At 42.0% G+C, this 14,437-nt stretch overlaps 3 protein-coding genes across 3 annotated transcripts in view; all 3 read right to left on the reverse strand. All coding sequences in view use genetic code 11, as the record gives it.

Moving 5' to 3' along the window:
- The window catches only part of EGR_00714 (hypothetical protein), a gene marked incomplete at both ends in the record, with an annotated part of 2,540 nt that extends 1,897 nt beyond the window's left edge, over positions 1-643 (reverse strand). The window contains one exon of the mRNA XM_024489963.1: positions 576-643. Coding sequence (XP_024355366.1) covers positions 576-643 — 68 coding nt within the window. The remainder of the gene's footprint in view (positions 1-575) is intronic.
- A 2,195-nt stretch (positions 644-2,838) lies between these two features.
- EGR_00715 (integral membrane protein) lies at positions 2,839-4,004 on the reverse strand (the record flags this gene model as incomplete). The annotated part of the gene is made up of 6 exons (XM_024489964.1): positions 2,839-2,973; positions 3,306-3,395; positions 3,448-3,549; positions 3,609-3,683; positions 3,720-3,902; positions 3,939-4,004. The coding sequence occupies 6 exons, from the start codon at positions 4,002-4,004 to the stop codon at positions 2,839-2,841; spliced, it is 651 nt and encodes a 216-aa protein (XP_024355367.1).
- A 5,271-nt stretch (positions 4,005-9,275) lies between these two features.
- Positions 9,276-13,858, reverse strand: EGR_00716 (Cleavage and polyadenylation specificity factor subunit; the record flags this gene model as incomplete). Its single annotated transcript, XM_024489965.1, has 11 exons — positions 9,276-9,362; positions 9,997-10,178; positions 10,689-10,767; positions 10,838-11,034; positions 11,109-11,403; positions 11,700-12,005; positions 12,729-13,145; positions 13,178-13,520; positions 13,553-13,653; positions 13,684-13,747; positions 13,788-13,858. 11 exons carry the CDS (start codon positions 13,856-13,858, stop codon positions 9,276-9,278), a joined length of 2,142 nt encoding a protein of 713 aa, XP_024355368.1.
- Between the last annotated feature and the right edge of the window lie 579 nt (positions 13,859-14,437).

The raw sequence follows: 14,437 nt of genomic DNA on the forward strand, positions 1-14,437 counted from the left end.
CTTGACGACACAAGCGATCTTCTTCCTTACAATAATTGTGGAAGACGCTTGGACACTAACAAACGGTGGACCATTCACGGATCTTCCAGTTCTGCTTCCGTGTGGGGGCCTGAAGAGGATTTTACCGACTCATGTGCAGCCTGTGAGCTTGACGAGCTAAGTTCCATATGCTTGTGGCAGAAGGCAATCCAGATGTTTGAAGTTTCATGCATTGAATTCAAACTGAAGCAGCTGGTTGCACTTCAGTGACCCACTCAGAGCTGGAATAGGCTTATTAGAGCTGGAATTAGGGCCCTTGTTAATTGGGAATCCCTTTTTGTCAATCTGTTCCAACCCTATTTGACCAGTGTTAGAATGCGAGGTGCACCGTGACAGTCGAACCAATGAGTCTAAGCAGCAACAACAACTGAAGAAAGTTAGGATACTGGCAAAGGGGGAGCCCAAAGGTGTAGCCAAGTGCAACGCAGTACGCAGCGACAACTAGACGGCAGCTCTGAATGCCACGAAACAATGAAGCAAATGTAAGTCAGACTGCCCGATACATTTTGGTCTGAATATCAATCTGCTTGCAGCACCTCAAAGCTGGTGATGAGAATCTACATTCTGACTTTATTTTCCCTCGCGCTGACTGTTGATTCTGCATGTCCACTCGGCCACTGTACACGAACTTACCCGACCAACAATGTGCGCAGGCACACCTTCATTATTGGCACAAAGAACACTGCTGAATCCTTTGTGCCCCTTGGTTTTCTTAGCCGCCTTCGACCTACTGTATATATCAGCTCCACTGACGCTTCTGTGAGAGGCATCACGGGACATCCATTGACGATTTTGGGCTCCTTTCACCTTCTTCTTAATTACTCCTAACTCGACGCCGGCAAATGCAAGTTTTCGGTCATTACTCATTTTCCTCCAATCATGAGTTTAAAGTGCCTGAAATTTTTGGACACTGTCGCTTGATTTTCGATCAAAACTCTGCATCGTCACTCCAAAGCATCTGGTGAAATAAGGGTTATAGCGGTGCCACTTGAGCTGAAAGGCCCACCAGTAATTGTGAAGAAGCTATACATCTTCTTCGGCTTACCCGAACCATTTAGCAATGAACTGTGGCACCCCTTACTCTGACTTCTCTCAAACGACTTTGTAATGGTTACTACATCAGCACTGACAATGTCCTGTTGCAATGAAGTTGTACCGCAGTAAAGCAGGAAGATATTCTGCATCAAATCCACAGTTCGTATTTCTTCCTTAAGCTTGACTGGAAGGATGGTTACGTGCAGATTCAGCTTGATGATCCTTTGTCATAACTTCCATTTCTGATCTGGATGTTTCAGACGCAAAGTTAGATTGAGTCGCCATTTGCCAAGACGATATTGGTGGCTACGCCTTCACCGTGCAACTTCATGGTGCACGGTAGCATGAATGGCCTTACGGATCCCACCGTTATAACACTTCACGCAACATATGGCAATGTGTTTCGGCTACTTCAGGTCTTTCGTTTCCTGGTTTTCAGCCATAAGCTCGGTCGTGGTAGTTCTTCCGCACTCCCTACGGCTTCAACTCCAAAGACTTTCACCAAGTTTCGCTCCTTGACAGGCGCTCTTTAGTACCATTCTCGTCCCATTGCAACCTTTACGGAAATAGCGAAACCTTTATTCTATCTTCAATTTCACGCCGCCTTCACATGGTCTGACACACCTAAAGTAGCCCAAACGTAGCGGTTCTAGAGTCATGCTCTGAGGACGTCTATGTTTGGTCTAGACTCGGTGTAAGTCGCATCATATCCAAGGATTGACCTCAGACCATCACGACAAATTGTTCACGAGAATATGACCACTCGCATGTATCAACTTCTAGACTTAGATGATTCCTTCCACCGAAGTCATATTAGTCAGACTGTAAACAATGAGTCCACTTCTAGTTCTAATTATATAACTAGTTCTGATATTATGAAATCTGATGACGATTTCATATCACTTGCCCGATTTCGTACATTATTCTTGTTTTATCGTATCACTTTCAGGAGTCGCTGGATAAACTTCGGTCTGGGTTATACTGTGGTCTTTACCTCTGACCTTAGTGTAGTCCTATTTCTCAAAGAGTAGTACAATCATACTCCACTTATTACGTTGAATTCTATTAGGAAAACAGCAGACTTGCTTTAAAGTTATTTTAAACGTTCTAAGATTACCTGGTGTCCCCAATCAGTAGTGGATATTTCCAAGAATAAAATTTGGTAAATGAACTTTTATTTCAAATTTTAAAATCGCGCACTCAGATCATCAGTGTTTGCACTAGCTGGTCGCATGTGGTTTCACCATCACTGGTGCGTCGCTTTAGCCTGAGATTCTGTAGTGTTTGCTCGCGGACATATTATCAGGTCAACACGGGAAGGCTAACTCCATAAATAAACACGCAAAAATTCCAATCACATGCGGATATTTTACAACTATATGACAACTTGACAATGAATCAAAAGCTTGATTTTCGGGATGTATCACAGCTGCATTGCAAGGAGAGGTTTTTGATCATTTGGGAATTAAAGCTTTGTATCGCACCCAAAATCGTTTACAATTGGTATTTGGTCAACTTCACTGACTCTTTAAGATTATACGTCCAAAGTCAGGCCGACTTATTCGTCCAGACAATAAGAAGAGGAAAAAAAAATGCAGCTCAGGGTGCAATTATGTATGTGGCCAGTTAAGCGTGAATAGCAATAGAACTAATTAAACATGAGAGGTTATAATTATAAATTGTGTGGTTAAGCGAATTGAATGGTAGCACATTATTTCTCTCCTTCCCGCGGAGGCAGTCACGAGGCTCGTCTCTTTACCGTAGTTAGGCACTCCGCTTGCCGGCCAAACAGCAGGCGGCGAAGACTGCACCGATCTCAACGATGGAAAGCACAATTGCTGTCACTCCTACCACGATTGCATGGCTTCGCAGGTATTCGTAGATAGCGTCCGCGCAACCCTAATTGAAATGCCGCATGTATGTGGGCTCAGGTCATGCAGAGTCGAACTTATAAGGCCTGGTTTGTTTATTATCAGCATCTATTCATTTACGTTATTCCACCCTGGTACCCATACAGATGTGTAACAGTGAAGCATGACTCCTTGTATTCAAAGGTCAAGTAAAGGACAAAAGCATGACAAATGTTTCAACTGATTGTTATTTTACTAATTCTTCAATAGGCTTAAGTAATACTTTAGCATTATGAATTAAAACATTAATGGTACTAACCGGACGTGCATTATCAGGGAACTTGGATAGGCTATGTAAAATCTTCTGAACAATATAAATACTTGCCCGCTTGAAGAATGACGAGAACTGGGATATGGGGTTGTCAGGTCTGGAGCAGTAATTGCCTGGGTTCTGCCAATCTGAGGGTCCATCTGCGCCACAACACTCAAACTACGAGAACTTTATTATTTAACTTTCACAAACCTTTTCTTGCAGATTTCTCATCATATCTTCCATGTCTGTATTGCCAGGAACTTCCGCCTCTCTGATGCATTGCCTCAAGAACTTGGCAATAAAGTCTTTACCCTGTTTAAATTATTAGTAGTGGAGGTATCGGTAGTAGCAAGTCGATATACAGACCATACCTTGTCGTGGTAAACGAGAATGAGAATTCCGCAGATGACTTCAATTATGATCAGAATGGTGATAATAATCGCGTACTATTTGGAGGCAAATTACTGAAATCCTGCTTTTACCGTTTTGAGACAGCATGAATTGAGTTTCCAAGCGCCACAGCACCCCAGAAAGCCGAGGATAAGTATTAACAGCACTAAAGTGAGGATAAAAGCAGGAACGATGAGAGCCCCTTGATCGCTCGTGTATTCCCTAACTTTGGCCAACGTGTACGCCGCAAATCCAGTGCATATACATCCAAATAACTATAAGGTGTAGGATTTGCAATGGGAAATACATACGAAGACGAAAAGATTGCACACAACGAGTAGAATTCGAAGGCACTGCTCTCCGCATGTCAGAACCATGGTCGCTCCGATCGTCCTAATGTGTGAATCCTGTGGGTCTATTCGATCCACTCGGGCTGCGTGATGAAAGGCAGGCGTGGGCGCGATTGACCAATGGGAGGACGACCTTGAGGCGGGCATGTGATGGCGAATACATCTGTGGCAGCGTTGGCTGTCGTAAGGGCAAGTGAATAGGTACGAAGGGCTGCCATTTTGCATGCTATTGGTTCGTGGCTTCCACCATTAATCGGCAGTGTCTGCGAGATGTTTCCTGTCATCGGCCGTCCCGTGACAAAATGAAGCAGTCCTCCCAGAAAAATAAATCATCTACAATGCTTTTTCAGAAGAAATTGGGAAATTTTATTTCTTCTCTAGGTCCATATACTTGTAACATTTCACAGAGTATTTGACAAGCCACTTTTTAAGGAATCAGTTTGTGAATCCATCATTTCTAATACACAAAGAGCTGCCACTTTATGGAAGATTGGGTATATTGTGAGGTTCACCATTTCTCCCATGAATCCTGTGAGCCATTGCTCCATCTTTAGTAGTTTTGTTTTGTACCCTCTTTTGGATTTTGTCCTTCTTCTAGTCAGAATTGGACATTTTCGTCAGATTAAGCGGACTTTGGAAATGCCCACATTCTTCTTTTGCATGTCCGAGTTTATCAGTGAGCTTGTGTGTTAACTCCAGATCTAAATGCTGTAATTGTATTGGGTTTTATTGGGAATTACTTTGCTTAGTGTTTGAAATTTCGTGTTAGTGTTTTTGAGGCAGGAATTCCTCTTTCTACACTGATCATTTGTTCACACAGATGATTAAAAGAGCGTCTGGCCATGCCTTACTAAAAACTTGCCTTTTCAATTCGTTTAGTATCAGTAATCGAATATGCCACGGTTTTCTTCCTCGGTTTCATCAAGCAACATCTGGTAAGTTTCAGGTCATTTCAATCAGAGATAATGGTAGTCGTTCATCGCCCGCTGTAAAAACGTCTTGCTCCCCTCAGTGCAATCATTTTTATGTGATGAGTGTCACCCACCTGTGTTACTGAGACGTTGGTTATACAGTGACAATCGAGAAAAGGAGTCGCTTCTAACAACAGGGCACGGTGAGGTTAATAAGCACCTCTTCATTCAGTGCGTCTTACTTCTGTTAAAAATAAGGCCGAAAGATGTCATTTTTCTGGAAGAAATTAACAAGAAAAGTCTGCAGTGATAAAGAGGCTTTTATTAAAGAATCAAATTGGATTCTTTCCAGTGTCGGATTTGATTAAAAAAAAAATGAAATATTTGACGGTTGCACGAAGAAATTGTAATAGCCTCAGTAAAATCCATTAACCCTTAGTTCAAGCGATTTATCCATAGATCTTTAGCAAAGAGATTTTAGTTAAGGGTGCTACTTTATTTTTTCCTCTAAAAAATGCTGGTAATTTTAATGCAGCAGGCAAGTGCTATTTCTATGCTAGACACAGATCTTTCCAAGTATACCACTAATAGAATGTTTTGTAAGTCACAAATTGACTAAAATTTGACACTAGTATATTGGCCAATAAAACGCCTAGGTAACTGTAAATAATACTAAAATATGGCGGAGTCGAAAATCGGAATGATTAAACGTTTTGTCTATTTACCCATTATAAGTAGTCGGCGAGAAGTCTGCATTAACTCTGCACTTTGACACACTTTCGATATTGCTTTTATCAAAAACTGAAGTTTCGTTTCACTTACAAGGGGTTTGCATTCATTGTGGGGCGGTGACAAAGGTGTAGCGCTCCAAAGCGCTGTGTATGCCGACTACACAGTTGCTCAGGGGATAGCTTATGATATCAAGACACACCAACAACTTCTGGTACATAGGGTTTTGCGCTGTATTTATATACATAAGTTAACGAAGTTTGAATTCAGATGCATTTAAAAAAAATTTAGTCAGCCATTTGACAATTTAGGTTTTTCCGAAAGTCAAAAGTAACACCTTATGACACTAAGGAGGTTATGAAAAAAGTGCAGCGCAAAACTTATGCTTTTGTTCGTGACAAGTTGACTTCCCACAGATAGTACTGCATTTTGATTGCACCATCACCAAACAGTGCCGCATGCCTACACATGCAGCGGCCACACACGTGGAGTGCCTTCAGAAAAACCGCCGCGAGTGCGCCCTATTCCCGTCGTCCATTCATCAAAAAATGACAGTCCTTCACCATGAGAAGGTGGTTGCGATATTATTGTTCCCTCAGCACGGAAAGGGATAGGTTTCTCAGTCACATTTATCATTGGCTGAAATCACATTTTAACTTCACAATGCCTCAACTTCACGTAGCTTGATTTCATGGCAGGTAATTTTAGCTATCTAGATTTGATTAGATTGGTTGTACTGAAAGTACAGCACATAAATATTTTGTTTCCCTATTGATGATATATTTTCTCTCGGAATCACTATACCTTATGGAGCGAGATAATATAAGGTAGACGAAATCATGCATTGTATGTGGAAACATCCACACGAAATGCAGATCTATTACAAAGTGTACAGATTTATGCTTATAACATTTGGGGTAATTTTATTGTTCCGAGACTTTCCAAATGTAAAACACATGCTTTGGAGGAAACGCATACACCTTTTCATGAACACATACTACTAATGTACAGGAGAGTAGAGGGGCTACTGGCATGACTTGAAGGTTAACCCACGGAGCGAAGTATAATCTGCAGCGTCTGAGGTCCCCGAGTTGTTCAACTCATGGTTTCACAAAATACCAATTCAATACTTAACTACTTCTAGATGTATGAATATTTGTCAGTTAATCTCCCACCGAAGAGTGAGACCACGTGTATGAGCACAATATGGTGTTTGTACTAGTTGGCCCATTGTTTTTAAACTAGTGTTCACATGCTTATTCGTGGCAGTTTGCAATTTTTGTTGGATACTTACATCCTTCGCAAACACTATATGTATATGCCTGTAATGTATACGCTTTCTTTTTAGAAAGTGGCAATTTTCCCCATCAATTACTGTATACCACATATTTTGGTGTGCTGGCATCGCAAAGCTTAGGCAACACGCATGACCTCACGGAGCAGCCAGCCACGAGCAAATAAACTATTATATTTACTGTTGCTGCTACTGCATTTGTCCTTATTGTAAGCATTTATTAGTTGTTAAATGAGAATGAGAAGTTGTCACTAAAATCACTGCAGTACGCTAGTTATTTGGTTAATTCTCGGTTTTGGTAACAGACCACTTGGGCACTTCGTGATTGTACTTCCGAGCCGTGTCAGTAGCCCCAAGCCTTCTTTACGCTGACAACGCATACTTTGTCTAGGTATTATGTCCCCTTTCTTCTTCAGGGAAGTATCGGGACGCTAAGGCACCGCCACTGCTAAATTGAAGGATCTCAAAACGTAAAGGTTGCCGGTAAATCTACCAACGATCAGGACTGGATCCTAGTAGCTGACAGTTAAAAATATATGATATTTTTATTTCTATAGCAAATAACCAACCCAGCCTACATTTCGAACACTTTAAGCAAATATACCCAGCCCAATGTAATCACATCGCCCCCTGAGTTGAACTAAAACAGGATTTGCAACATGGCAGATCATTCACTAAGAAGTACGATTTTAAGCATTTATTGCGGTGACTTAGGTGATCACTATTTTGGAGGTGTGCAGTGACCAGGAGAAGCGGAACCGTTTTAAATGGCAATGAGCGAATACAGCTTAAACATAGGCACGCAAACCATATGCTATGCAGACTATGTTTCGAGGTTTGTGTGAAACGAAACATACTATACACTCATGCTAACTCAGATCAGCAAATTGTCTAAGAGCCTCTTGTGGCTCTGAATGCTCCACTGCTGGATTCCGCTGAACTGCTTTATTTCAGGTCACTTGAAATTATCTTATACCGCTACGGAAGGGTTCAGTTGTTCTATCACGCATTTCGTTTTGGGTGCACATAAGTTGACCGCACTACATAACGATTTGTCCCGAACCATTCCCATATAACCGGCAATATATTAATGGGCATAACGATGCGTTGGAGAGACCGTTTAGACGCAGAAATGAAATATGCACAGGCCAGCAAAGAACACACAGCAACCGCACTTCTGCAAGAATCGAAGGCATCAGCTTTAACTAAGAAACAATACATGAAATTGGAGGTGGTGTCCACTGAACTGCAGTACAAAGAGTGCACACACCCACCCACCAATTGCCACTCATGAAAGAAAAGGCCCACAAGCGTCGATTAACCTTGAGGTCCAAATAAAGGAAGGCTGGGCTCGCGGATTGCATGCGATCAAAACAACCCTCACATTACCCTTTACTAACCTGCAAAACTCTCAGTCAACACCTTCTCGTAGTTTGGTCCCATTTCATTTGCGCTTTACCATTATGGGGGCGTCTTCACTTTAATGATTCTATAAAGTATTCCTGGCGTAACTGACCAGCTAGCTACGTTGAACTGTACGTACGGGACTCACGAAAAAGTAGTGCTCAAACGATTACCAAAACCAAATAGGTTACACTGGTCATTGTACTTCATCAAAGAATGTTTTAAATAAACTCCTCAGAATTCCACAGTTCCGACGACTAGTAACTTTCGCAAGTGATCGGAGGACTCCGTGAAGGAATACCCCTCCTAAAACCCCGACGTTGCAAGCGATGTGCAGGAATTGCAAAAGCTAGGAGCTCCTTACTAGATCACAACCAGCACTACCAGTGTCGAGGGAATGTAAGCTAATCTTGTGCATTGCAGACCTCCCTATATGACCATTCCTTCAGAAAGGATAACCGATCTGCGTCAACACTATCTTACCCACTGTCTAGCGAAATCCGCCATACAAACAAATTCCCAAGCAAAACCCCATAGACTCCGAACCAGTTCAATGTGGCACTCCAACTTCCATTTTAAGCCAACCAGAACTAAAAAATCGTCGGATTGTTCATTTTTGCGAAAACTAGTTCAAGACTGCTCTGGGAGATAAGGGACACCACTATGACTGCTCGAATACTGTGTATGACAAAGATACAGCAAACGCTTTTAATGGTAACGTGGTACAATCCGACAATTTACATCCCGGAACAAAAAAACCCTCTAACTAAATCACACCTCTTTCTATATAAATTTGAAACGACTTGATACTCCATATAGGCATTTGTAATTGCCTTCTTTGCTTTGCCCGAGATAATATGCCCCTTGTGCTAAGTCCGAAGAGGAATCCAAATGACTTCCAGCAGCGATAGGCTTCAATTTCCGAGCGTACAAAGGCAATATACAGAAAAAAATGCGATTTTAGACAGGTGAAAGGGAGTGATTTAAACGCCTGATCATTGCAACCACAAGCCGCTCCAGTTTTGAGTTTTTCAAACATTTCACAGTCTAAAGTTAAAAAATAGGCCAATTACCAAAAGATGCAAGCATATAGACTTCCAGCACGAACCCTTATTCCACCATATACGGATACGAAACTATTGTAGAGTGGCGAAATAGAATAGTGACAACTGCATGAGTACTCGCTTACAACCATATTGCCACATAATTCCTTTTAAATGTAAATTTGGTTTCTTTTGCACATTAACAGAGTGTAGAGAAAAACAAACGCTGTTGATTTTAAAGAAATTGCAACGGTCTTGTCAAGATTCAGTCGGATTCCTAACTATGATGCCTAGAGAGAATGCTACCTTAGCAAAAAGAAAGAATGAATGAAAAGCAACATGAAATGTCAAAAGGTTGATTTTTCGTAAAGGATCAGTATCACTTTAGCAATATATGAAATAAAAAACCTATTAAAAGATCATTTACTAAATTATTGCCACATTCTAAGAAGTCCGAGTCTATAGCAGAGGACGTAAGTGATAGGCCACCTGTTCCCTACAGCTTTCAATCTTGTGGATCACATGCTAAACGAAAACAAAATAGAAAGGCCAACTGATAAGGGTCAACACGTATGTAACCGCTAAGAATAGGAATGATCGATGTAGGTCTCTAACAGACTAGCAAAAAAGCCTCTCACCAGGCCCTTTAGGTCGATCTCCACTACGTTCTCATCGACATCCACTCGAAGGCGATCCGCTTTGGGGTCGACCACACCACCGCTGGCCTTCAGGCAATCGGGCCCAAAAGCGTCCTGCAGCATCACCCCCAATGCGCCGCAGAATTGATTAAAATCGGGCTCCCGGAGGGTAGATAGAGTGCCTAGAAAGAAGTTGTGCAAATCGTGTCAATATCCAGTCCCACAGATTGGTACACAACTTCTACCATCCGCGCTTATTAGTATCAGCCAATGGCTTAGAGATTATTGTGATCTGCCTATCAGTGACCAAGTTGAATGGTGATTGAAAGGCTGATTCCACCTTTTAGAGAGCTAAACTGGCCATCTTAGGCTTGATTTATCAGCCAGCTAGGCATTACACGATTTGATAGCTGTAAAAGCATTGTAATGCCAGTTAGTTAGTGTGCATAAGGTCACTAAGACAAAAGATATCCAGATTATCAAATGATCGCATCGGTTTAATATGGCTATGGATGGAAGTACCTCCTTAGGGACAAATAACTTGTGAAATCATCAAGCATTGCCAAGTAAATAATTGTTTCGCATTTGAGGACGAAAACCACCACAGATTGGCTGAATCTATAAACAGATACCTACACGGTGTGATGCACTCGAATTTAAATAACCTAATATGCCATACGAAAATCACCAACCTGAAGAGATCGGTGAAGCTCGCAACACGGCGCTCTGGATGGCATCAGCATACATATCATTCACTGGATTTGCCACCCACTAGGCGAAAAAGGGAACTTTAGCAGCTATTCCGGCTCTAAATTGCGGGTACAAAGGACACGATACTCACCTTAATGCGGACAACATTAGATTGCCATGTTACAGTAACTTCGTCAAAAACAATAAATGTAACAGATTCCTCCGAGTGTTCGATAACCTTCACTTTTCCAGCAATCATAGTAAGGTGGAATTGCAAAAGACTCGCAGATCCGGAGAACGGGATAGCTATGACCTGCGTCACGACGGTGGTGGCAAGCTCGGTATAAACTAAAAAAACAGCAGCTGCTACTTGCTGTATGTAGGTAGGTGTACTCATTTATATGCAAAAGCTCACCACATACCAGGAAGTTCAGTCGGAGTTATAATGTGGTAGGCGAAATTTTTTTTGACCAACACCCCAGATAAACTTTCGCGTCCCGAATCTCCCGCCTTCATGCCCTCAAATGAGCCGCTCCCTCTGGTCTTTGCCAGACTACCAAGCACTTTAGCAACCTTTTCGCCCTTGAACCGTAGGTTGACCGACTCGCAATTTTTTGGGGTGAAGATTTCCAGATGACAGTTCTCATCATCCTCGTATTCACGTTGTAGAGCTCCCGCCAATCGCATCATTTCATTTTGTTCACCGTGCACCAGAACCTTAAATTAAGCGAATTCCCATTTACTGGGAGAGTAGTGTCGTTCTCAGATATGTGTTTTAAGAACTAACAACACAAGGGGCATGGAGATAGTATGCAGATAACTAGCCAATCTCCTCAACCGAAATAAGTCGACAACCTTCAGCTTCATCACACAAAAGGTGTTTACGTAGTTTATTCCGTCTAATTTCCTCATGAATGGTAGTGAAGATAAACGAAATAATTCAAGTCTTTAGATAGGCTGTTCCTCCTAAAAAGCACCCGAATGCTTTTTCGCGGAAAAAGGGTTGCACTCACAACATAGTTGGGCTTGAGTTCGCGGATAAACTCGCTGGTCTGCTGGTAGTCGGTGTGAGCGGAGAAGCTAATGTACTCGACGGAGCACTTGAGCGGCAGCATTTGGCCAGACATGGTAGGCACCTCGGCAGGCTGAGAGAGGATTTGCTTAGCTGGAGTGCCCTCTACGCAGTATCCTGCAATTATAACACCGTTCCTCTTGTCGGTGCACCAATTTTCGAAGAGCTCCCGGCTCAAGCCTGACTGCATCATCCCAGGACTCGCCAGGACCACACAGGGACCCGAGTCGTCCAAGTGGTTCCTACTCTGCCAATAAATTACCATTATAATTTGAAGTACAGATGTCCCAGTTCGTAAAGTTATTTGTAGTTCTATTCTATTGCAAACAATGAAATAGCACGTTCGAAAGAGGTCACGGAAATGTTCAATGGAAACTTTATCCACATCTCGGGTGGATAAAATAGATACAATTGAAGAGATCGGTAAGTAAATAAGCAGCGTACACCTTCAATGCGATGCACTAAACTCTGGCGCTTGTTCAATCAAACTAACATAAATAATTTCATAGTAGTAATAATAGCAATGGGTAGATAATTGAAAACAGGTAGTAAATAAAAGCCACATAAATTCGTCAAAAGATGAATCCTGTCTCACCCACAATAGCATTGAAATGTTTTAGAAGCGGATAAGAATGGTAAATAGTATGGTAGAAGTATATACAAGTAAGCGACTACCATACATAAGATATATTGATGGTCCCTGAATTCGGAAAAGCAAGAGCACGATCATTAAAAAGAGAGAAGTTGTAAACACTAGTTGCATCAAGTCTAAACATTGATTGCGTCGCAAAAAGTATTACAGAGTAGACAACACGCACTAATTAATAGCGAATAATCTACGATCGTCCAAACCACAGGCCTCAAGCGAACATGAAAACATTTAAACTTGGAACAAGGTATCAAGAATGCCCTGCTATCAAACCACTTAGTAAAAATAAATGACTACTTATCTAAGGGCCTAAAAGCTCACCTGTAAGTTTGAAATGAATCGGAAGCAGAAAGGATTATTATTTGCCACTTGATTACGGATGCGATCATTCATGGCAGCGATAAAGGTCTGGTAAACTGCCATACACTTGCAGGCGAGCTGACTAGCATAGTAAATGGGGACGTCCTGGAGTTCGGGGTGGGCGGCCCAGTATTCGTCCAGGATGAGCATCAACTCCTGCGCGCGACCGAGGGCAAAGGCAGGTATGAGACAGCGACCACCGCGGGAGATAATATCATGGACTAAACTAGTGAAACGCTTCTCGCGTTCCTCCCGCTTATCATGAATGTGAATTCCATAGGTCGATTCAGTGATCAGAATGTCTGGATGGTGAGGAGGCACTTCAGCACACATCAAATGTCGATCCTCTTGGCGACTAAAGTCACCTGTGTACAAAATCTAAAAAAATGTCATTTCGTCAAGGGTAGAACCTTAACACCAGCAATCTCAATAAGAAACATAGCAGCGCCGAGAACATGGCCAGCGTGATATGCCGAAAATTTGATGCCGTTTACTTCCAGCTCCTGATGAAAGTCAATAGGGTCAATTTTCTCGAGACTCTGAACAATATCTCCATCCGTGTACAACGACTGTTCTAAAATGCCAGAATTGCTAAACAAACCTGAGAAGAAAAGTGCGTCATACCTGACTTTAACAAAGTCAGCAAGCAAGTAGCGATAAATAGCTCTCGTGGCATGTGTCATATAACACTTTGCACGCACATTTGTCTTCAATAAAAGAAATGGCAGTGCCCCACAGTGATCTAGATGGTAGCTAAAGGGAACTAACAACTCTATCGACTCTACTGGCTTATTAGAATGAGGTCTGTGGTTTCAATCTCTGGAATGGCATCGATGAATGGAAGGCTTTCTTTGTTATGCAATCCAGGATGGACCCCACAGTCAAGCTAAGCATATGTGAGAGAACATAGTCGTACTATTATTTTCTTTCCCTTGAAGGTAAGCAAAATGCACGAGCGGCCAACCTCCTGTCCCGCCCCTCTAAATACATAAGTGTAAGGGTTTATAAGGTGAAGCCTACAATGGCATTATTGAAAGCTTGTCATTATCATCAAAATCGACTTCACAGTCCCCGACTGAGAGTACCTCCATGGCATGCACACCAGCTTAAATGTACTCACGCAGTTCAAAGAGTTGATTGGCATGTATTTAAATAATCAATCATAATCGAGACAACTTTGTACCTTTTAGAAGTTTACAAGATGCTCCCACTAATAAATTTTGTGGATAAAATGGTGCTCTTCTAGAAAATTTATTGCATTTGTAGTTTTTGGTTGAGGTTACAGTTTTTATTCCTACACCAATATTTGCTAGTAACTAATCGTCCTTATGTAATTCAGCAACAAATCCGCTTGTGGTTTCGGTTTTTATTTGCGCGAATATTGGGTGCGTGAAGGTGTGGAATTAATCCCTGCCACTTTCTAAGTCTGAGTGCCCTATTTTTCCCGTTCTTGACGGTAGGTGTTTTGTGCCTCAATTTTGGTCCAAATCTTCCTCGTGATTTTTGTGCGTCCTTGACTACCTTTTTTTCCTATGTACAGTTGGAGAGCCGCAGCAGATAGACCAGTCATTTCGATGGCACCACTTTATAGAATCTAAGCCCACGGGTAGGAGTATTGAGTGATAAGGAAAGAAATACTGGATTGGCTTTTAAGTTAACTGTCGGACAAA

The sequence above is a fragment of the Echinococcus granulosus genome (genome assembly GCF_000524195.1).
Source record: "Echinococcus granulosus chromosome Unknown EG_S00003, whole genome shotgun sequence".
Classification (NCBI taxonomy): domain Eukaryota; kingdom Metazoa; phylum Platyhelminthes; class Cestoda; order Cyclophyllidea; family Taeniidae; genus Echinococcus; species Echinococcus granulosus.